The sequence below is a fragment of the Meriones unguiculatus genome, chromosome X (assembly GCF_030254825.1).
Source record: "Meriones unguiculatus strain TT.TT164.6M chromosome X, Bangor_MerUng_6.1, whole genome shotgun sequence".
In the NCBI taxonomy this organism is placed as follows: Eukaryota; Metazoa; Chordata; class Mammalia; order Rodentia; family Muridae; genus Meriones; species Meriones unguiculatus.
In genome coordinates this window covers 39741689-39765057 of record NC_083369.1, presented here as the reverse complement: position 1 = coordinate 39765057, position 23369 = coordinate 39741689, and the positions used below count along the sequence as shown (strand labels likewise).

General features: G+C 49.9%; 2 protein-coding genes across 3 annotated transcripts; one reads left to right on the top strand and one right to left on the bottom strand.

Moving 5' to 3' along the window:
- The first annotated feature begins 3616 nt into the window (after positions 1–3616).
- On the top strand, positions 3617–19109 carry Arhgap4 (Rho GTPase activating protein 4). The gene is made up of 21 exons (XM_021656408.2): positions 3617–3827; positions 7897–8104; positions 8182–8344; positions 8557–8619; positions 8906–9127; positions 10014–10142; positions 10253–10474; positions 13220–13321; positions 13489–13680; positions 13775–13859; positions 14112–14139; positions 14364–14466; positions 15449–15509; positions 15595–15672; positions 15750–15884; positions 15975–16080; positions 16170–16403; positions 16479–16552; positions 16636–16819; positions 17581–17680; positions 18677–19109. Exons 1-21 carry the CDS (start codon positions 3761–3763, stop codon positions 18908–18910), a joined length of 2790 nt encoding a protein of 929 aa, XP_021512083.1. The 5' UTR covers positions 3617–3760; the 3' UTR covers positions 18911–19109.
- Positions 19110–19418: 309 nt separating this feature from the next.
- Avpr2 (arginine vasopressin receptor 2) lies at positions 19419–21954 on the bottom strand. Of its 2 annotated transcripts, none has more exons than XM_021656385.2 (4): positions 21835–21954; positions 21433–21625; positions 20194–21078; positions 19419–20014 (listed from the first exon to the last, which is right to left on the bottom strand). In XM_021656385.2, the coding sequence occupies exons 2-4, from the start codon at positions 21455–21457 to the stop codon at positions 19809–19811; spliced, it is 1116 nt and encodes a 371-aa protein (XP_021512060.1). In that variant the 5' UTR covers positions 21458–21625; positions 21835–21954; the 3' UTR covers positions 19419–19808. The 2 variants fall into 2 exon arrangements, with proteins under 2 accessions (XP_021512060.1, XP_021512062.1); XM_021656387.2 differs by having other exon boundaries at positions 19419–19938.
- Positions 21955–23369: the final 1415 nt, after the last annotated feature.

Sequence of the window (23369 nt, the reverse complement as noted above, 5' to 3'; positions counted from 1 at the left end):
TTAACATTTGCTCCTCTCAACCTGAGGCTTCAAGACCATCACTAATGGCTCATAGGTGTACTCTGGGCCGCTCACCGAAATGCAGAACACCTGGTATCAGAGCTGTCATTATGGTAATGTCTCTGTTCCTGCAAGTGACACACCGATCCACCATTATGCTGAGTAATATGTCCTGGAGTTTAGGTCTTTATTTGTTTGTAGAAATGATCTGTTAGAAACTGACATAGCAGGCCCTGGGAAGAAAATCGTGGTTGCACACCCCTTTTCTGGTTCAAGCAAAACTGCGTTCTGGTTGGCTAAAGTTACCTACTTCCCTTTGAGTCTAGTCAGCGGTCTGTCTTGCTCAGCGTGCTGGCGTCGTCAGTTCCTTTCTAGTTGCAAGCCGATGACGTTCTTAGTTCTCAGGCTCTGATTGGCTTTGCATCGTCAGATCAAAAGTCCCGCGACTGAGCAGCGGACTTTGTGCACTGGCTTGGCCACGCCCTAGAGTTGGTGGGAGTTCAGGGATCCTCCTTAAAGCGGGTTCTTGTCGAGTCCCGCCCTCTGCCCCGGTTGTTTGGGTGTCATTGGTAGCGGATTGAAGTTCTGCTGTCAGCCCTGCCCCGCCCCGCCCCTAGTCGGTTAGGTTTCCTGGGCGGAGGTGGGAGCTGTTGAGGGGGAAACCACAGGCCCTGGGGCCCCAGCACTTCCCTTGCTTCAGCAGCATTCGTGTCTTGGAAGCGCCTGCTTAGACGCTTTGTGAGCTGTGGCTGGAAAGCAGAGGGTAGGGTAGCTGGGGGTCACTCGGGGCACAGTTCTCCAGGACGTACCTACTTTGTCTAATCATTTTTTTCTCTTCCGAGCCCTACCGTTCTTATGGTTCATCTCATCTTCCACTGCCCAGGGAAGCCAGCCAATCACATCAGCACTGTGGTCATCATCCCTCAGGAGAAAGTGTACATTCTTCCACATATTAAAAAGTCTTGTAGCACTCCCGAGACAAAGGCAGGCAGCTCTGATTGTTTTGACTTTTCTATAGGTTCTGATAAATGCATAAAGTCAAATATATTGACCATTATGTTTTCATATTGAATATAAACAGCCTGATTGCCCTGCATAGTGATACCCTGACATGATTTTATTTTTGTGAGTATGGGTGCCCAAGGAGTACAGAAGAGGCCATTAGATCCCCTAGAAGTAAAGTATTAAGTGGTTGTGAGCAGCCTTTGAATTCTAAGAACAGAACTCTGTCCTCGGGAAGAGCGCTTTAATCACCGAGGAATCATCTCCATTGTCTATCTTGTTGGTTTGTTTGTTTGTTTGTTACTTTTGACAGTCTCCATATATAGCCCTGATCTCAGCATGTAGGTGAGCATCACCTCATGCAGCTTACCTGATTTAACTTAGGCTGGCCTGGAAATCACCCTGCAAACCTGGTTTGCCTCTGAGCTACCATCTAGCACACACATGGAGGTTTACAATCATCTGTAATTACAGTATCTAGAGGATCTGATAACCTCTTTTGGCCTCTGTCAGCATTGAGCACACACAATTTACACAGACATAAACACATAAAATTAAATGCCTAAATAAGTATTTTAAAATAATTTAATTTTACTTATTTTATGTGCATTAGTGTCAGATCCCTTGGAATTGTGGTTACAGACAGCTATGAGTTGCCATGTGGATGCTGGGAATTGAACCTGGGTCCTTTAGAAGAGAAAACAGTGCTCTTAACCACTGAACCATCTCTCCAGCACTAATAACTATTTTTCAATAAAAAATTTAAAAGCCAAAAAGAAACAGGCCAGGTGTACTGGCACACACCTTTAATCCCAGCTGCCTTTTTTTTTTTTTTTTTGAGACAGTTTTTTTTTGTGTAGCATTGGCTACTCTGTAGAACAGGCTGGCCTCCAACTCACAGAGATTGCCCACCTCTTCCTCCCAAGTGCATGTGCCATGGCACCCAGCTTAATCCCAGCATTTGGGAGGTAGAGGCAAGCTGGTCTCCACAGTGAATTCCAGGACAGCCAGAGTTACATAGTGAGGCCCTGTCTTCAAACAAAAGGAACAAGAGGTAAAGGTACAGAAAACAGTTTCACTCATGGTTTCATATGCTGAACAAGTATCCTAAGAACAGAGCCAATCAGTCAAGTTTTCTGCTTCGTTTTTCACTCAGTTTCACTGCAGGGGGGCTGAATGGGGTACTATTCAGATTTCTGGTTTCTCTTTAGTATGAGACACTGTTGGAATAAATGTTCTAACAAAGCAAGTTCACAAGGATGGATGTCCATTCATATACTAGGTGAAGGGATACAGGCTTGCTTACCTTGGTGAAAGATTTCAACATTGCTACGTTTGAGACCAGCTTCTGGGAGTCCAGGTCCTGGGCCTGTCAACATCTGGATAGCTTCCAGACCTTTTCTTTAAGGCTCTGTGAGCACCTGGCAGCATCTCAAAGAAGGGCTCTGGTACTGGGGAAGAGGACTGAACACACTTGAGAAGCCAGAAAAGTCTCCTGCTCCTGAAAGATCACCATGTCTGGGTCACATATGCCCACATGCACTTTGATATTCATGCATGCAAGTACAGGTCTGGACTCCCTTGTATTAGTACCTTCAAGCATTTTTCCTAAGTGCCTTGCTTGTCTCCCACCATCTGTATACCCCAGGGCTTTGTCTCCATTAAATTGAAGGCAGGTGGCTTGTCACCTGCCTCCTGCCTTCCCAATTGACTAGAAAAACCTGATGTGGTTGTGCACACCCATAATCCTAGCACTCAGGGCAGAGACGGAAAGATTGCCTCAAGTTTGAGGCCAGCTTGGCTTGTGTAAGGCCAGCCAGGGCTACAGAGTAAGGCCCTATGAATGAGACCCTATCTCAAAATAAAATACGACAAATTGATGAGTAGGTCTCGCCCTATGGCTAGAGTTGATAGGGGTGGAGCAACTCGTCATCATCCCCAGATAAAGGAGGCAACAGGAGTCGTTCCCAGGCTGTCTCAGAGACCCCCACCAGTGTAGGTCTCTACAAGTGCAAGATGCAAGGGAAAAGAGACAAAAAGAGTCTCTTCCGGCAGCAGGAAGTGGTAACTACCTATGGGGAAATGAAGCTAGTTCTTTCCTTTGGGGCTGAGTAGAAGGGGAACTATAGCTGAACCCTGCTTCCTCCCCCCTCAGAGGGCCCAGAGGAAACACAGGCCTGCAGTCATCTGAGGAACTTCCCATCCAGCAGCTGTCTGGACTCCCTTAGGCCTCACTCAGGCTGCGACTCCGGAAGAAGGGTGGCATCTGCTGTCCAGGGAGGCTGGGGGAGGCAGGCCGCCTAGGGGCAGTCTTGGGTCTGGAACAGCTATGGCGCCATTGTCCATTACTATTGTGGACTAGTGGCCATAGGGGTGTCGTCTGACACTGGGGACCACAGATAAGTTTCTGCAGATGGTGAGGAATAGCAGCAGATTGTCCCAGATATGTTGAGGCACTCTTGCATTGGCTGCTTTATGTTGAGGCTTTGGGCTCAAGGTGATCTAGAGAAGGTAGAGATGTAGCCTGCCTCAAGGGAAGTGAGCTTAGGAAAGGGGTGCCTTGTCCTTATGAGGTCCACCGGGGTAGTGCCAGGTCCAGGTCGCCCCGCCCCTCCGGGGACGGTGCTGCGGGCGGGGCGGGGCGGGGCGGAGCAGGCGGAGGGTGCTGGCCTTGGCGCCCCTGGTCCTTGCGCTAGGTGGTCTCGCCTCACCGCCGGGTGGGAGCATCGGGATTCGAAGGTGTGATCTGTCCTCAGCCATGGCGGCTCACGGGAAGTTGCGGCGGGAGCGGGGGCTGCAGGCCGAATATGAGGCACAAGTCAAAGGTGAGAGGGCGCTTTAGACTTGGTTTACTTCGGAGACATCGGAGTGTGCACTGATGATCCTCTAATGCCCCTGGAACAGGGTGGAGGAGGGACTACAACCTTGCTTCTTTGGCCTCAACTGCCGCCCGTGCCCTGCTGCCCGCCCCCCTCTCTACCCAACTTTGGTCGCCTGCTGCTCACTCAGGCAGCAATGACTCTGGTAGCCTGAGGGAAGGGCAGACTGAGAGGGTGGTTTTCTAGCTGGAGTGTAATGGGCCACCTTGACTTTGCTGGTGGCCTTACACCTCACTCTCTCCACCACTAGAATCCACAAAGCCTTACCACCTTCGCCTCACGTTGGCACTGAGTTAGCTTGCAGGTTAGGGTTGTTGGCCTTGGGTCAGGCTAGGGGAGTGAATGTGGATTACAGAAATTCAGCTGGCCTGGCTTTACAGCCTTAGGCTATTAGACCTCTGGATTCTGGCGAACATGTCACATGTAAATCACATGCAAATGAACTTTGTGAGTTCTTAGCTGACAGCTTCATTTCTTCAGGGTGTGGTAGGTAACGCTTGCACAGGAAAGGAGACAGCATCTAAGCACCCCCCTCAGTTTCTTTTTGCCAACAGATATCTGACTCCCTTACCACTCTCAATGACTCTATACTATACCTATTGTGGATACAAGCTCGAAGCACAGTAGCTTATCTGCCACACAGCGCAACAGCCCCCAAGAGGAGGAACGAAATGACACTTGGAGTTTTCTAGCCTGTAATTATTTGATGCAAGCAATTTACACCAAAGTGTATCTTCGTGATGTGTTGCTGTTATAATGATGAGCATAGCTACATTTGAAAGTTTGGCTCAGCCCTCATCTTGGTTTCCAAAACCAACTTGAGGTGACTGCAGAGGGTGAGCCAGCAGATGGAGACAATGATCCCATCCTACTTCCTCAAAATACCAGAAACCCAAGGGCCTTGAAATGTCTTCAATCAGCAAACACAGGCCAGTTAGTTCCCACCAAGAGAATACGATTTGGCCCTAGAATGTCTTTAAGATAGCCGTTGCTCACTGAGGGTGTCCAGTTTTTGTGGCTTTTATTTCTCACTGACCTCCCTCAAAAAAATTTAAAAAAAAATTAAAAAGCCTTCCAATTATGCTGGAACAGAGGCACTGTCTTGACACTCTAAATTCTGAAAGGTCAGCATAGTCATGATTTGGAGGCCATCTATTCTGCTCCACTAGTCAGCAGAAGTGAGAGTGAATGCCTGGCTCCCAGGAAGTGCTACAGGGGCCTGGGTCTCAGCTTTGCAGTGCAAATATGCAGGATTTCTCACTCATTTTTATTAGCTATCCTTTGGTTTGTTTGTTTGTTTGTGTGAGTGAGTGGTACTGGAGCTTGGTATGTAGCCCAAGATAGTCTTGAACTCATATAGTCTTTACTCAGGCTGGCCTGGAACTTGTAACATCCTCTGCCTCAACTTTCAAGGGCTGGGATGACAAGCATGTGCAACCCAGCTACCAGCTCTTTTTTAATTAATTAATTAATTAATTAATTATTTTTAATACATCTGTTTTGCTCCAGACTCTGGGAATGCCTTATTGTATAAGAAAGAAGCAATCTATTGCCTTTGTGTAGTTCACAGGTCTGAGGAGAGATAGTAAAAATCTAGCACACTATTGATTTCATGTATGATGGTAACCACTCCAAAGGACAGTCAAGGTGCTAAGAGCATATCAGGGCTAGACAAGGGCCTGAGCTACTAGCTTATTGGGAGATTAGGGTTCTTTGAGCTGAGTTCTGAAAGCTCGGCCATGGTACAACCTGGAGTCTGGGGGCAGCAGTTTCCTGCCTTCTGTGAACCTCAGATGCCATTGACTTGCAGTCTGTAACTCCTTGACACCAGTTGGTATGTGTGTTCAGAACCAGCAGTGCTGTCACCACTAGTGGAGAATCCATACAATCCTGTGGTCTGCTGGTTCACTTAGCGTTGTGCAACTCTAATGGGTCCGTCCTTGGGTGTCACATTCCTTCTGGAAGACAGGACAGGTGCTGCAAAGAAGGGCCTGCTGGTTGAAAGGAAGTTAAATTGCCATTCTTCAAAACCTGTTATTAGTGGTGACTGCTCTGATTGAACTCAGTATTAGCATTCATCCTAGCAAGTGGCTGGCACTCGCAGGTAACTTGGTATTGTGGTCTCTGCTTTGCTTTGCATTGGCTTCAGTGTTGGGAGTTTCCACATATACATACCAGCTTCCATCCATCTAAATTATCCCCTTGGTGAAAAATTAGCAATTCCAGCGACTTGGTGAAGGGTATGTCCCAAATCCCATCCCCAAGGGAGTCCAGTGGAATGGGGTAGAAAGCTGATGAATGGACCATGCTGGCAGCTAGATCTGGAGCACCTGGACTCAAGAAGTCAGTCCCACTGTAGATTGGAGTCTGAGAGCAGGCAGTGGACACACTGAGAAAGGAAATCTTATGGGGAGATGGGCAGTCTGGGTAGGAGATACCTAAGAAAGCTTTCATCTCATAGCTCCAGGAAATTCAGTGTCAGGAAAGAAGTCCAGCCATTCTAATCTCTTCACAGTGGATTTCTTTTGAACAGCTATCCCTGGGGCTTGCCTTTCAGACTGGCTTCCTGGTCCTAGTGCTCACCATCTTTTCCTTAGAGAAGTGTAGTAGCTTCCCCTTGGGTTCTATACAATAACTAAGGTGACCCTGATAAAATGAGTCCACAGGGCTCTACTTCATGGCTTATTTAACCTTGGGCATCCACTGGGAATCCTAGACTATAAGCTTTTGGTCATCCGCTCCCCTCACAAATTCCTCCCCTTGCTTTTGTTATGCTTTTTTTTTTTTTAAGTCAGTGCCTTGGGTAGCTCAGGCTAGCCTCAAAATCACAGTGTAGCCAAAGATTCCCTTGGATTTTGGAGTCTTGCTTCTACCATACTTGCACTAGCATGCTTAGTCTTTGTGTCCATCACATAAACACCCATTGCTCCTGGTCATTCTATAATGGCTCTTTTCTCATGCTATAGTTGTTCCCAACTATAGTCCCAGCTCCAAAGGAACAGATACTGTGTCTAGAATGTGCCTGGAATGAAACACATGCAAAGCCACCATTCTGCTAAATAAAATAAGCAATTAGTGTCCTGCTCTGACTGATATAGCTGAAAATCTATCTGTTGATATCCTCCTTACCAGAAGTCCAGGCAGTGAGCTGGGAGGTGGTAGTGCACACCTTTAATCCCAGTACTTGGGAGGCAGAGACAGGTGGATCTCTGAGCTTGAGGCCAGCCTGCTGTACAGTGAGTTCTAGGATGGCCAGGGCTACACAAAGAAACCCTGTTTCAAAAACAACAACAACAGAAAAACCCACAACAAAACAAAACACCACCACCAACAACAAAAAGAGGCCAAGACAGTGTGTCTTATGTAGTTTATGTATTGGGGTGAGGGTTGTGGTGCTCATTTGGGCTCTTGGTCTGGGTGTGGGGGTACACTGTTGCAGCAGCTTGCAGGACAGGCAGCTTTTGCTTTAGATATGGGTGAGGGAAGAAGTATTGCCAAATCAAGCCATAGATAAGATGTCAAAAGGCCTGTGGTGGTGTGGGGCCCCCAGCTATGTGATTCCCCTGTAGGATAGAGGGAAAAGCCCTGGGGTGAGTAACTGCCAGTAGAAACAGACAGAAAACTTAGGCCAGCCCCTTCTGTCCCTTCATTTATCAACCTTGGCCAGGACACTTGGTCATGGCCCTAATTATGGGACCAGTTTAACCTGGTCTGAAGTTCCTGCAGGCTTGGTGGAGTGCCACAGCAGTCCTGCCCCTGAGCAGCTTCTTGTGTCTGTACAGAAGCTACAGCCCAGTTTTCTGCCTCGGGGTCCTTCCCAAGTGAACCTGGGTACCTTGCTTCAGGGCACATTTCTTTCTTCTGTGCTTAGCTCCAGTTTTTTGCTCAGTCGGGTGCCAGGGAGTCTTCGGTGTGGACAGGATGTCTGTCTGTCTGTCTGTGCCTCTCCTAAATCTTAGTGGTCTGGTTGCACGCTGTGCATGCCGGCCAGACCTAAACCAAGGTCCCCTTGCAGGGATGCGTGGGCAGTTGAGTGAGCAGCTCCGGTGCCTGGAGCTTCAGGGAGAGCTTCGGCGGGATTTGCTGCAGGAGCTAGCTGAGTTCATGCGGCGCAGGGCAGAGGTGGAGCTGGAGTACTCTCGGGGTCTGGACAAGTTGGCTGAACGCTTTGCCAGCCGAAGTGGTCGCCTGGGGGGCAGCAGCCAGGAGCAGCAAAGCTTCCGGTAGGTACCATACTGGCAGCTGTGCTTTGCAGGGCATGAGACCTAGGCTTTCTGGTCTGAGTACTCCTCTGCTACAGGAAGGAGCCGACTCTCCTGTCACCCTTGCACTGCTGGGCTGTGCTGCTGGAACACACGCGGCTGCAGAGTCGGGAAAGTGCCGCCCTCAGTGAGATGATGGCTGGGCCCCTGGCTCAGCGACTGAGTCACATTGCTGAGGATGTGGGACGCATCGTCAAAAAGGTAAGGTGACACAAGTTGTGGAGGGTTTCAGGATCTAACAAAGCATGTGGGGATCAATCTGGAGGCACTGTGGTTGAGAGGCACGGGAGGCCACGTGGAAGTTGTAGCCCAAGGTTGGCTCCTTGGGATCTGAGGTGGGATGAATTGTCACAGGATGGTGGGAGGCACTAAGCAGGGCAATGCTATGGTCACACACACCCTTTTATCTCTAGAGTAAGGACCTGGTGCAGCAGCTGCAAGATGAGCTCCTGGAGGTTGTCTCAGAACTCCAGACAGTAAGCAGGACCCCTTATGTGCTGACAGGGGGAAGCAGGAGCAGCCTCAAGCCATTGTATCTACCAGTTAGGCTCAAGAGAATGGATGCTCAACGGGAGATCTGAGTCTGGGGGGCAGCAGGCATGGGCCTCTCTGTGCTCTGGGAAGAGAGTGGTTAGAGGATAGCATAATTAGGTGAAATGGCCCTACTCTCAGATCTGAATCCCAGGGGGTTTAAGGGGGCAGAGGGGGGACTGTTCCTGCCATGACCTTCAGCAGGGCTGCCTTGCCTGGGCCTCCCTGTAGACCAAGAAGACATATCATGTGTACCACTTGGAGAGCATGAATGCTGAGACCAAACTCCGGGAAGCTGAACGGCAGGAGGAGAAGCGGTCAGGTCGGAGTGCCTTGCCTACCGCCACTGCTGCCTCTGCCACCGCAGTGACTACTGTTAGCACCACTACTACCACTGAGACAGGAGCCGTCCGAAAGAGCTCTCTCAAGAAAGGAGGGCGGCAAGTGGAAAAGGTGGGCCTGGAAGGCCATGAGCTCCTCTCTGTCCAGCTCTGATAGCTCTGGCCTTTGTCCTTACAAGCCCTTGGCTATCCCTGGGGCAAAGAAGGGTAGGGGAAGAGCCATAAGTCCTAGGAATGTTCTTTCTTCCTGGTCAGACCTAATGGCTCTGGGATGTAGAAAAACAATGCCATTAGGTTACAGATGTTTCTGAAAGATGTGGAAAGACATAATAAGGTCCTGATAGACTGATTGTATCACATTATGTTCCAAGCTTGTCCCACAGCCTTGCTGAAGCAGAGAGCAGTAGTATTCTAAGCCCAGAGGACTTTTTCCTGCTAGCTTCTAAGTTTTTAGGGGACTCAGGACTGGGTTCCATTACTCAAGAAGAAGCATTCAAGGGGAGCCCATGGAAAGAGTGGAGAGGCTCCAAGCTGAGTGGGCTGAGGACAGTGAATTTTGTTCTGTGCCATCCCCATGTGGAGCCTTGGTGGCTTTCTCATACAGCCACCTAGCTTTAAAATATGTCTATCATGGGGTCTGCATATGAATGCCTTTTACTTAACCATCTGTATCCCTGTGACCAGATTCTACTTTAGAGAATAACAGAGACATGTTGGGGACTCAAACCTAGGCAAGGGCGGTGGGAGTTGGGGATCAGTCCTTGCCAAGATGTTAGAAGTAGCCAGTGAAGAGCTAACTAGTCAAGACAGGTTCTGGGGGCTGAGTGGGAAACTCAGTAGGGCTGAACACTGAGAGTGCACCAAGGTTTGGTGTGTGGCAGAGTGAAGAAGTTCATATATTAAATATGAGGGACCTGTGCAAAGGGAATGGAAAAAAAAATGGAGGTAAGAATGCTCTCAAAGTGGGTGACCCTGGTGTTCCTTGTTGTCTTGAGCAGCGTCAGGCCAAGTTTTTGGAGCAGAAACTTAAATGTACCAAGGCCCGAAATGAGTACCTGCTCAACCTGGCCAGTGTCAATGCCGCTGTCAGCAATTACTACTCACACGATATCATGGATCTTATTGATGTGAGTCTTGTATGCGCCGGCAGGTGGGGTCTATGGTATTAGAGCTTAAATGCTTGGAGCCCTTGACTCTGGCTCTAGGCCCATAACAATGTCTGCTTGCTTCTTTCCAGTGCTGTGACACAGGTTTCCACTTGGCCCTGGGACAGGCCCTCCGGAGCTACACAGCTGCTGAGAGCCGCACCCAAGCCTCCCAGATGCAGGGCTTAGGCAGCCTGGAAGAGGCTGTGGAGGCACTGGATCCTCCAGGGGACAAGGCTAAGGTGCTTGAGGTTCATGCCACGGCCTTCTGTCTCCCTCAGCGTTTTGACTACCAACCCCATGAAGGTGATGAGGTGAGAGGCCTAAACATTATTTCCAAGTGTTTCACATTCTCTTGGCTTCATGCTAATGTGGGTCAGTCATATAATTTCCACTTTGTTCAAAGAGAACAAGCCAGAAATTCTAGGATGCTGAAGGTCCTTATTTCTCAGTCCTGTCGCCCATTACAACAGTGTGCTGTGGGGGCTCACTCAGAAGGGCTGCCCTCAAACGGAACAACCACAGCGGTCCAGTTGTTCATCACGACTGTCCATACACTGTATGTTGAAAATGTTCATGGCCATGTATATGTATGCCTGTCATCCTAACTCTGGGGAAACTAAGGCTGGAGGATTATCCTAAGTTTAAGGCCATCCTGGGCTACTTAAAGAAGCCTACAGCTTCAGTGTAACACCCTGTCTACAAACAGACAAACTGACAACAGCAGCAAAGAAATTTCATAATGGACACTTGGGAGGAAATGCAGCATGAAGCATCATTTCTAATTAGACATCTGTACTCATCCCATGAGCTTTTAGGGTAGTCTTTCTCCTCCGCTGTAAAATTCCATGATGATATGCCTTGGGAATTCACTTTCCCTCTTGGTGCCAGGCAATGAGTGTACCTGTCTACTTGAGGCTTTGGGGTTTCTTTGATATCCTTATCTTCCTCCTCGTCCTCCTGTCCTTCTCCCCTTCCCCCTCCCACCTGCCTGGTACTTGGATCTCATTGATTGATTGATTCTATGATTTCCTTCTAGTTTGCCTTTCTTGTTTCCCATCTCTACTAAAAGATATTTCTTTTTGGAATTTCCTCCAACTCTTTGCTGAATTAAAACTAAATTTACTGCTGGGCAGTGGCGGTGTATGCCTTTAGGCCCAGCACTAGGAGATAAAGGCAGGAAAATCTCTTGAGTGTGAGGCCAGCCTGGACTATAAAACATGTTCTAGGACAGCCACAGAGAAACCCTGTACTGAAAACCCAAAATAAATAAGTGGTGTGTGTGTTTTGTGTGTGTGTGTGCGCACGTGCGTGTGTGTGTGTGTGTGTGTGTGTGTGTGTGTGTGTGTGTGTGTGTGTGCATGTGCTCATGCATACGTGCATGCACATTGCAGCTATATACAATCCCTGCAGAGGTCAGAAGAGGGCACTGGATTTCTTAGAGCTGGATTACAAGTGGTTATGAGCTACCTGATATGTGTGCTGGGAACCAAACTCTCTCTGTTCTTCTACAAAAGGAGTAATCACTTTTAATCACTGAGCCACCTCTTCAGCCCCCACTATGTCTGCTTTTAAATAGATTGTTAGTTTTTAACATTTTTTTTTTTGAGACAGGGTTTCTCTGTGTATCCTTGGCTGTCCTAGACTCACACTGTAGACCAGGCTGGTCTCAATCTCACAGAGATTCACCTGCCTCTGCGTTCATGAGTGCTAGGATTACAGACGTGTGTGCTACTGCACCCGGCTTTAACATATTTTTTAAATTATTGGGGCTGGAGAGATGGCTCAGAGGTTAAGAGCACTGGCTGTTCTTCCAAAAGTCCTAAGTTCAATTCCCAGCAACCATGGCATGGCTTATAACCATCTATAATGAGATCCGTTGCCCTCTTCTGGCATGCAGGCACACATGCAGGCAGACTATTGTATAAATATAAATAATAAATAAGCAAATCTTTAAAAAAAATTATGTGCGTGTAGTGTCCGTGTGTGGGTGCCTGTGGAGGCCAGAAGAGAGTACTGGATCACCTGGAACTAGAGTTATAGGTGGTTGTGAGACACCTGGTGCTGGAAACTGAACTCAGGTCCTTCGGGTGAACAGAAAGTGCTTCTAATTGCTGAGCCATCGCTCCAGCCCAATAGATCACATTTTTTAATTGATAAAAAAGAAAATTTTCCAGGTGTAGTGGCACACACATGTAATCTCCTCACTCAGGGAGGCAGAGGCAGCATCTGTGAGTTCAAGGCCAGCATCGTCTACACAGTGAGTTCCAGGACAGACAAGGCTACACAGACAAATTCTGTCTCAAAAAAAAAAAAAAAAAAAATTTTTTTCTGATATTTTCAAGTCCAAAGTTCAGTACTGTTAAACACATTTACATTGCCCTGTGATTATCACCCTATCTATTTCTGGACTTCTTATTTTCTTAATTTGTCTCCAATAAATACTTAGGTCTCTATTGCTCTCCTTTCAGCTTCCAGAACCCATTATTCTGCTGTCTTTGTGAACTACAGCAGTGACACCTAAAGGTCTCTCACAGTAGTGGGTTTATACAGCATTTGTCTTGTAGGACTGGCTCATTCCAATCTTCCTTCCTTCCTTCCTTCCTTCCTTCCTTCCTTCCTTCCTTCCTTCCTTTCTTCCTTCCTCTGTATCCTTGGCTGTCCTGGAATTAGCTCTGTACACCAGTATGGTCTCAAACTTAAAAATCCACCTGCCTCTGCCTCCTGACTGCTCGGATTAAAGGCATGGGCCACCACTGCCCTGCTTCTTTTTTTCACATGGCTTAAACTTTATGTGTTCCTTTCTATTGGTATTTGAAGCTTACTGAAGGTACAAGTTATATACTCAGCTGAGACTGTAGTTCAGTTGGTAAAGTACTTACCTAGCATGCACTAAGCACTTAGTGGTATCCCTAAACTTGCCATGGTGGCAAATGCCTATCATGCTAGGCATTGTCATCAGGAGTTGGGGACAAGCAACAGAGATGGCCTATCCTTACTGCCTCACCTGAACTCTGTGCCCTGACCTAGTCTTTAATCCCTGGTACTACCCACTGCAGGTGGCTGAGATCCAGGTTGAGATGGAACTTCGGGATGAGATTTTGCCCAGAGCTCAAAACATCCAGAGTCGCCTGGACCAAAAGACCATCGAGATAGAAGAGGCATGAATGGCCCAGCCTGGGGTGGGGACAGGCACTAGTGCTTTCTCTCAGTTTCAGCAGTCCTAACAGTTCCTTCCTAGCTGACAGTAGCTTCCCTCTTTCTGCAGATTTAGGTTTCTTTCCTCTCACACTGTCCTCTACTTAATGCCCTGGCATTGTCCCCTCAGGTGAATAAGACACTGAAGGCAACAATTCAGGCTCTGCTAGAGGTGGTGGCATCAGAGGATGGGGACATGCTGGACTCGTTGCAGGCTAGCCCCTCTACTGAATCCCTCAAGTCTACAAGCTCAGACCCAGGCACCCGGCAGGCAGGCCGCAGACGGAGCCAGCAGCAGGAGACAGAGACCTTCTATATTACGGTGGGGCTGGACAGGTGGAACAGGGCCACAAAGGGCAGCAGAGGGAAAAGGGGCTGAGTTGAGGTTCAAACCAGGTACTCTTTGGGTCTCCCAGAAGCTGCAGGAATATCTAAGTGGCCGGAGTATCCTTGCCAAGCTGCAGGCCAAGCATGAAAAGCTGCAAGAGGCCATTCAGCGAGGTGGGTCCTACTCCAGCTATGCCCTCTCTGGACCCCAACACTGCCCTGTCCTCCTCCCTCTGATCTGGCCTCTGCTTCTCCCTGACTAGAGATGTTGTTTGGTATGAACAAACTAGCCCAGCATAGGTACTGGCTTCTCTCCTATCCCTTGGTCCTTTTGACTATCCTGAGCTTTCAGCCCAAGCCTCTTTTCTCTGGGATTTATTGAAGATTTCCAGCCTGAGAGACAGACCAATACCTTCTCCTCCCCAGGTAACAAGGAAGAACAAGAGACATCTTGGTGAGTCCTTCATAAGGTGCTAGCCTAATTAGAGGTCCTCATCTTCCCTATTCTTCCTGCCCAGCTCTAGCTCTACTGCCAGCACCCTGTGGCCCTAACATCCGGATTTGTTTAATGGGTCCTAGAACAATTTTGGAAGTTCAGGGTTTGTGGCCTGGATGGGTTATGGATGGTGAGGCTTCTCCATGGTTTGTTCCCTAAGAGGCAGTTCCCATTCTTCTCAGGACCCAGTGCACAGAAAGAAAATTCCATAAGAGCCACCACCCCCAACCTAGCTCCCAGTGTAACCAGAGACTTTTTGGAGGTGACCTGGAGAAGTTTATTCAGGTACTTGCTTTGCCCCACACTCCAGCTCATTGGATACCATTCTTGTCCCTTCTGATTTCTCTCTAGCCTTGGTGGCCCAAGGAACTGCCTAATCCCAGTGCTCTCTAGCCCTAACCTTTCTGGGTGGAGTGCAATTAATTTTTCCTTCTTGTGTAGGCCCTTGCCAGCCTTGTGGCGGTCTCCCTGGGCTTCCTAGTGGCCTCTACTAATTAAAACTGTTTGTTTGTTTGTTTGTTTGTTATTGCTGTTTGTCTTCACTTCTTTTGAGATAGAGTCTTACTCTATAGACTAGTGTGGCCTCAAACTCACAGAGATCTGCCTGCCTCTGCCTCCCAAGTACTGGGGTTAAAGGAGTGCACCACCATACTCTTAAGGAACTCAGAAAACCGAGGCCTGCAACATATTTAGAGATGAGGTGTTGTGAGGTGCCCCCTGTGATTAGGATCAGCACACGATGCTTATAGGCCATACTTCTGGCCCAAATGATCTTAGCAATTCTAAACAGGAAAAAAAAAAAAGGAATGCAGCAGATATCTGAAAGAGCCAGATGGTGCTGCCTAATCCTAGTACTTAGGGGGTGGAGGAGCAGGCAATCAAGGCTAGCCTTAGCTACACAGCAAGTTTTAGGCCAGTCTGAAATAAACGAGGCACTGCCTCAAAGGGGAGGGAAGAAAAGTAAATGTCATCTGCAAATATGCCACTATGTACCTAGAGGATTTGTAAGACTCAGACATTTAAATGAACAAATTAATAAGTCTTGCAGTGCTCTTTGACTGAAGGTCAACATCCAAATTTTGATTGCCTTATTACAGTTGCAATCATTTGTGAATAAAAGATAAAGCTCCACATAAATGGCACCTGCAAATCAGTTTCTTCAAAGAGATTCCAATAAACTCCACTATACCACTCTTAGGAGAAAAGTGATAGACTGATCAGGGGACTTGCTGTGTCCTCGTGAAATGAATGTGTTCTCTGTTCCCAGAGCTCAGGCCGACCTGTGCCACCTGTGGTGGAGAGCTGTATCCGCTTCATTAACCTCAATGGTAAGTGTAGCCTATCTTCTGCCACCCTGGCACTGGGGATTGGTGGGGGAAGGGATTCTGCCTCTCAGCTCCTTGTCCTCCACAGGCCTGCAGCATGAAGGCATCTTCCGGGTATCAGGTGCCCAGGCCCGAATCTCGGAGATCCGAGATGCATTTGAAAGAGGTGAGGACTGATAGACAACCATGGCAGGGGCTTCAGCAGGCACAGGTAACCTCATTTTACCATGTTATCCTCCACAGGGGAGGACCCTCTGGTAGAAGGCTGTACCACTCATGACCTAGACTCAGTGGCTGGAGTCCTGAAGCTGTACTTCCGGAGCCTGGAGCCCCCACTCTTCCCCTTGGATATGTTTAATGAGTTGCTGGCTTCAGCAGGTGAGACCTGAGACCAGCTGGGTGGAGAGCCACGAGTGTTATTGGCTACAGCTTTACTCAGTCTGTTCTCTTGGGCTGCCTTGGCCACAGAACTGGAAGTCGTGGGGGACCGGGTGGAGTCTGTGAGCCATCTGCTGTCCAAACTGCCCAGGCCTGTGCTAGTGGTCCTGCGATATCTCTTCACCTTCCTCAACCAGTGAGTACTGGGGAGCCAATTGGCTGTTGGGGGTAGAGGACTCCACTAGTGCTGGAGCTCCCTGCCTGTGACCTGTGTGTTTTCCCCAGCCTGGCCCAGTACAGCGATGAGAACATGATGGACTCCTACAACCTGGCTGTATGCTTTGGGCCCACGCTGTTGCCTGTGCCTTCTGGGCAGGACCCTGTAGCCTTGCAGGGCAGGGTGAACCAGCTAGTGCAGACTCTTATCCTGCAGCCAGCACGAGTTTTCCCAACCCTGGCCATGCTGCCAGGCCCCATTTATGAGAAGTGCATGGCACCACCTTCTGCCAGCTGCCTGGGGTATGCTTTGGGGGATTCTTGGGGGAGAGGGATTCTGGTGGAGGCAAGTTTGCCTTACTCTTCTTGAAACCTCAGGGACAGCCAGTTAGAGAGCCTCACTGGGGAGCCGGAGCTGGAGTTGGAAGCTGGGGCCACAGCTCAGGAGGATGGTGAGGAAGCAGCAGGGAGGCTCTACCCCATCCTCTTCCTGTGTAGCCACTCTACCCTCAGCCAGACCCTCTCTTCCCCACAGACTCAGAAGCTGCTGTGGAGGCAGTGGCCTGCTTTTCCTATACTGGCCGCACAGCCCAGGAACTGACATTTCAGCGAGGGGATGTGCTACAACTGTATGCTCGGGCATCGAGTGATTGGTGGCGAGGAGAGCATGCTGGTGTGAGGGGACTCATTCCTCATAAGTACATCACACTTCCTGAGGGGTGAGTGAGCTGTAGCCCTGGGGAGAACCCCACTGTATCTGCCCTGGATCTCCTGGGCTGTGATGTTCATGGTCACTTTTTAGCCCATAGTGAGCATAGCATTTCCAGGCTTTCTTCCTCTTTCTGGAAGTTGCTGCTGTCATTCTTACATGCTCAAACAGGACCTGTTCTAACCCAGGTTGCTGTCCTCCCCAATCCCAAGCCAGAATCTGTGGGACTGAGTTGGGCCCAAGAACAATCATTCTCAACTCCTTTGATTAGGGCAGGGCCCATTGGCCTCCAAGCTCCAGCTACGAAAGAGTTCAGAGCATGCCAGTCTTTTCCTTGCCCAGGGATGAGAATCAGCTGGCTGGTCCAGGACTTCAAGCCACAGGGGAATCTGTGAGCCATCCAGAGGGCTTCCTGAGCTTGGAGATTACCAATCAGTGAGCCAGGAGAAAACAGGACTTTGGGAAGACCCCTCAGAGAGTTCTATTTGCCTGGTGTGCTGTGAGAAGCAGCAGGCCAGAGGCTACCTGCACTGTTAAGTTTGAGGGTGTGGGCTCAGGCTTTAGCCACATGGGATGGAATGAGTTGCTACATAAAGGACACTAAGTGTGGACAGAATTGAGTCAGCATTTTTGTAACTGGAAGAGCTTCTAAAGGAGTTTGGGGACCATGGAGGCTCACTTCTTTCCTTGGCCATACCTAAAATGGGCACTGCCAACTTAGATCAAGGATTCCACAGGCCCATTGCCAATCTTCCTATCTGTGCTTTGTAGGCTGGAACCACGCACCCCACCTGAGGCTATGGGTCCTTCTGGGCACAGGCGACACTGTTTGGTCCCCACCTCTCCTGAGCGACATGTGGAAATGGATAAGGTAAAAGCCAGGACTGGCTATAGGGCCAACAGGGGGCGCCTCTTCTACATGGTCTCTGCCCTTCCCAAGGTGAGACCCATTGCAACTCTCCTTGGTCCCAGTCCAATAGTCTCCTTGGTACCAGACAAGCAAGTCAAGTCACAATCTAGGGCGGGACATGAGGATAAGGGGGGGAAGATGGGGTGGGGTGGGAGGGAGAGGTATAGAGGCACAGAGGCAGAGATGAGAGGGCAGATCTTCAACTCAGCTGTGGTATGGGACTCACAACATTCTTGAGCTAGAGAGAAGCCAGATGTAGGCGAGTGCCTCCAGGATAGACTTCAAGGCTGGCACCTAGAGCTAGGCTAGGTACTTAGCAAGCCAGGGAAAGTGAAAGGACAGATGGTAGGGAAGTAGGAGGAATAGCTAGCTGAGGAAACAAAGTAGTCTCAAAACAAGGCTCTGATGAGTGCCACAATTTGGGGAGTCCCCTTTATACAGTAGGTCTTTTGAGCCCCTCCTATGGACTGAGCAGGGAATCACTGAAGGCAGCTGCTGACTCTTAGGAAGAGTGGCCCTGCTCCTAAGCCTAGGGATCCTACAGCAGGCTGGTAAATACACAGGAGCTAAAGCCTGACAGCTGGAAGACCCAGGGGAAGACACTGACTCAGAAGTCTCCAGTGTGTTGACACCCCCAGAGGCCATGGATGGAAGCTGTGACGTCAGCCAGGGAAAAAGTAGGAGTAAGAAGAGGAGGGGCCCAAGGCTAAAAGGGGTTCACTTCTTTGGAATCAGACCAAGAACTTACTGTTCCGCAAGCAACACCGAAAGTGACTGAAGGAAGGAAGCTGGAATGGAGTTGGGAAGGTGGCCTAGAGGCTCATGCAGTCCCTCCCATGGCCCCCTGAGAGGGAGCCTGGCCTGGCCTGGCCTACCCACAGTATGGTAGGTAGTCAAGGCTCAGTTTGGGGATTGGAGGAAACTTACTGAGCCCTCCCTGTTTTTCTTTTCTGCTAGGCTGTTGCGCAGAACATGGACTCGGTATTTAAGGAGCTCTTGGGAAAGGCAGCTGTCCGCCAGGGCTACGGGTTATCATCTACAGCCTCCCCCAGTCTAGGAACCCCAAACCAGAAGCCCCCGGCCTGCAGCATCTTCAGCAAAAACAAAGTCTTCTCCCGGGGACCCAGGGCTCCAGTTTCCCCCTCAGACCCCCATCCCCAGGATCCAGATTCAACTCACAAGCTACTCTGAGGCCTGTTACCTCCAGTGATCCTCCCGCCCTACCCCAGCTCCAGGCCTAACGCCTCACTGCGGCCATATTCTAGGCCTCTGAGAGGTAGCAAAGGAAGGAGGCTGGAGACAAGCCTTCTGTGCCTTTTGCTTGGAAGCCTTGGGCTGTATCTGTGGAAAAAGCAAGTGGCAGCAATTCATAAAGACCCATATGCTGGTTTCTGTTGTAATTGCCTATGCTCTGTTTTGGGAGGCTGAACAGGTTTGGGGCAAGGCAGCTTCCAGAGTCTGTACTGCTAGAGGCCAGACACCAAGACAGAAGGTTGAACAGCTTCAACAGTTCTCTTGGGGTAGAGGGACCTCTAACATGGAGATATTTATTGTCACCTGGGGAAGTGCTCCCCAGAATGCAGTCTTGGTTGTTTTATATCACAGCTTCCTGACCAGGTGTACATCTATGAGTGTAGGGATCTTTGTATTCCATCCTCTATACCAACCATTTACCTGGTCCAAGGAAAGTTTTTCCATGTGGAAAATGAATTGCAATTTTTATTAGGGAGATAGACAGAAGGGAGGAATGACAGGAAGGCCTACTAGCCCCATCCTGGTCCTTCTTTAACTCCCTGGGACTCTTCCTCATCTGCAGGGTACTTGCCAGGGTAGGAAGCACAAAAACCTCTTTGCCTGTTCTCCTTCCAGACATTGAGACATCTGTCCCAGTTGCTTCTCATGTCTGGCACAAAGGAGCCAGCTTAAGGGTTTCCTTACAGTCCTGGAATATTCCTTTTTGCATACCTGGAGACAGAACTAGGGAGAGCCAAGTATAGCCAAAGTACCACTCTCTTGATGTTCCCAGGGCTGACCCCAAACAGTCAGCTGAGCTGCAGGGAACTTTGGATGGGAAGAACCCAGTGGCTTCTCAGGAAGGTGTATCCTTGGTCAAAGAGGAGCTGGCCGTGGCACAGGACTCATCTTGAGGTCCCAGGCTGGGCATGGTATGCCTTTGAGCACAGCAAAGCAGGCTACGAAGCTCCGAGGAGACGCTGCTACTGAAGGAAGCATAGATCCAGGGGTTGGTACAGCTGTTAAGGCTAGCCAGCAGCATGAGCAACACAAAGGGGGGTCCTATGAAGAAGAGAGTCCAGGCTGCAACTCAGAGTGTCCCTTGCTCACACTAGCAAGCCATGGGGGCACCACATGTGAACCCACTGGTAGGGCATAAAGGTAGCAAGTATAGTACTTGGATGTGTATGGGCAAACCCTTACCTTCCCCCACCCCCAGCCTTAGCCACACCCACACCCACTTTCTAGAGGAGCCTCTGGGTCCCACGCCGCCCACAGCTGCACAAGGAAGAAGGGTGCCCAGCACAGCACGTAGACAATCACAATCACCAGCGTCATCCTCACGGTCTTGGCCATGGCTGCTGATACATGGGCTCCCTCTCTGGGACTGCCTGTCCGGTGCCCTCTGCGGCGCCTCCCTGTCCTCTCAGATGGCCCTGGCACCAGACTGGCATGAATCTCCCGGAAGATAAGAACCTGGCAGGCAGCAATGCCCAGGGCAGGTGCCACAAACACCATCAAAGCAATCCAGGTAACATAGGCACGAAGGCCCCAGGGCTCTGCAAATCGGGCCCAGCAGTCAAATACCCCACTGCCATTTCCCACATCACGCTGAGCAAAGATGAAGAGCTGAGGCAGGCTGAGAAGGAGTGAGAAGGCCCAGGCCACCAGCACTGGCCGGTTCCAGCGAGTCCCACCTCCATGGCGGTATGCCAGCATAGGGCGGCAGATGGCACGATGGCGGTCTAGCGTCATGGCCAGGATCATGTAGGAGGAGGCATACATGCCCACCATCTGCAGGTACTTGACGGCCCGACACAGGGCATCGGGGCCATGGAAACGGTCAGTGGCATCCCAAGCCAGCTGGGGCAGTACTTGAAACAAAGCCACAGCCAGGTCAGCTAGGCACAAATGACTGATGAAGACGTGCATGGGTGCCCAGCGGCCCCGCCGGCCCCGTCGTATTAAGGCCCCCAGCACTAGGCCATTGCTCAAGGCCACAGCCACAAAGATGGTTGAAAGCAGGGCTAATTCAGCCTGGACTAGCAGCGGGTCTCGGTCATCCAGTAGCTCCTCCTGGCTGCTGTTGCTGGGAGAGCTAGGGGTCGAAAGGGGCCCAGGCACAGCTGGGCAGGGGTGAGGGACAAGGAACAAGTTAGTGGAGTGCTGTGTAGGTTCCCCAGAATAAGGAAGTTCCAAATGCCAGGGATGGTGTGACCTGTGTAGCTGGTACCTTAAACCCCTTGTTGGTCTTACTGACCGTTTCCTGGGTTCCCAGCAGAGGGGACTTCTAAGGAAGTGTGTGGTTTGGAAGGCAAAGTGCCTGCCCTTCAACCAACCCTTCCTGACAGCCCACCCAGGTGCACAAGGAAGAGAAAAGTGTCTTTAGGAAAAGGGCCTCCTCGGCTTCATCAAACCCACCTAGCCCGCCTGGCTCATCAAAGCGAGGGGTGTCAGGAGCCTAATGGCTGAAACCTTACCAGATATGGTGGACACCAGGAGCATGATGGGGTGGCTGTAGATGACTTGCACACCTGTCACAGGGGCCAACTCAGCCTCTACTCAAGGGGCCAGCCCCACTGTCCAGGGTCACTCCACCTGATAGAGGTGTCAGGAGGCAGTTGCCTCTCTGCAGGTGGGTTCACACGATGGAGGTCCAGCCTGTATTTAGGCCTGGACAGGGAATATAAAAAAACAGTCAGACAGAACAACACACAAAGCCCCATTCCATTCAGGCAGCTCCCAAGAGCCAGACTGGTAATTAGGAATCAGAGGTAAACAGTAAGGTCCCTGCCCCGAGAACAGCTTGGACCATTGGAGGGCTAAAGACAAAGCAAGAGAGACGGAGTATTCCGTCTCAGAGCCCTTCTGTAGCCCCTTACCTGCTTCGGCTCCTGGGCTTCTGGGCAGCTAGCTGGGCAGCAGCGTGAAGGTGGCCCAGCGCTCAGATCTGCTCTCCATTGCCAGCCCCGCCCCAACCTAGCCTCAGGGAATGACCTGCACAGGAGACTTCCCCCTCCTCTCCCTCATGCACCTCCCCTGGCCTCCTTCCTCCATCCACCAGGAAGTATGTTCCGGGCCTCCAATTTCCTTTCCTGCCAGTCTTCCTTGGTCAGTCCCCAGGACCATTCCCATTGAACCCAGTCCCCAGCTTAATTCAGCAGCAACTTCCATCCTGCCTGCTCCTACTCCACAGGTCCACCTTTCTAGAACATCTGGTATGGCAGTGCTGTGGGAAACTATATAGTGTATATAGTGAAGTACCCTATCTCCTAAGTGGGAAACTGAGGCTGAAAATGGCTGGACCTGACCCAAAATCACTACCCTACTTTAAATCCTTACCTCCCTTATCCAAACAAGGCTGCCGTTTTTTTTTTTTTTTTTTGTCTTTGTCCCCTGGTGATGATGGGCTAAAAGCCTGGGAATGGGAGAACCTCTCAGGATCATTTAAGCCCCTCCTCTTCAATTAGGACTCACTGCCTGGAGATGAGGGACAGGAAGGGAAGGAGTGGGGTGGGGGTCCTAAGCCATGGCTAAATGTGTCTCTGTGTTATCCAGATTTTTCCTCAGGGACCTGTAGGAGCCAGGAGCACCCCCACCCTTTTCCTGCAACCACATGCCCCAGGAGGAGAGGCTTTCAGACTAATCTCCTGGCTTACTCCCCTCCCCCCAACACACACACTTCATACACACACCCTCAAATACATGTTTCACACAACACAAAGACTCATAAATTTTTGCACAAACAGCAGCCTCAAGGGGCCAAGTTCTCAAGTAAAAGAACTTAAGAGAAGAGAGCTTCAGGATCCAGATGTTTAGGGCCCTTTTTCTCATACATACCCGACTTCTGCCAACTGTAATTCACCAGTCCCCTTCCTTCTATAGCTCCCTGTTCAAGTTAACTTGGTCCAGTCCCAGGCTGTAGCTTGCTCATTCACCCAAGGCCAAGATCCTTTTTTTCCCTGCCTGCCTGCCTATTTGTCTGTCTGTCTTCTTCCCTTGACCTGCAAGGCTAGCAAGTAAAAGAGCATTACCATGGACCAGGTGCCCAAGCCTAGGGATTTTGCCAACAGTAAAGGTCTCCTCTTTAAAATATATATATTTATTTATTTTTATGTATATGAGTGCTCTATCTGCATGTACACCTGCATACCAGAAGAGGGCACTCCATGTCATTATAGATGGTTATGAGCCACCATGTGGTTGCTGGAAACTGAACTCAGGACCTCTAGAAGAGTAGCCAGTGCTCTTAACCACTGAACCATCTCTCTAGTCATCAAGGTCTCCTCTTACTGCCCAGAGTCTGGTGGGGCTCCAGCCCCTCCCAGCCCCTTGGGGCAGAAGAGACATGATGTAGATGCCTTCCTAAGAGGCAAAGATGCACACCCCATCCCATTCTTGTGCGCACATGCTATGC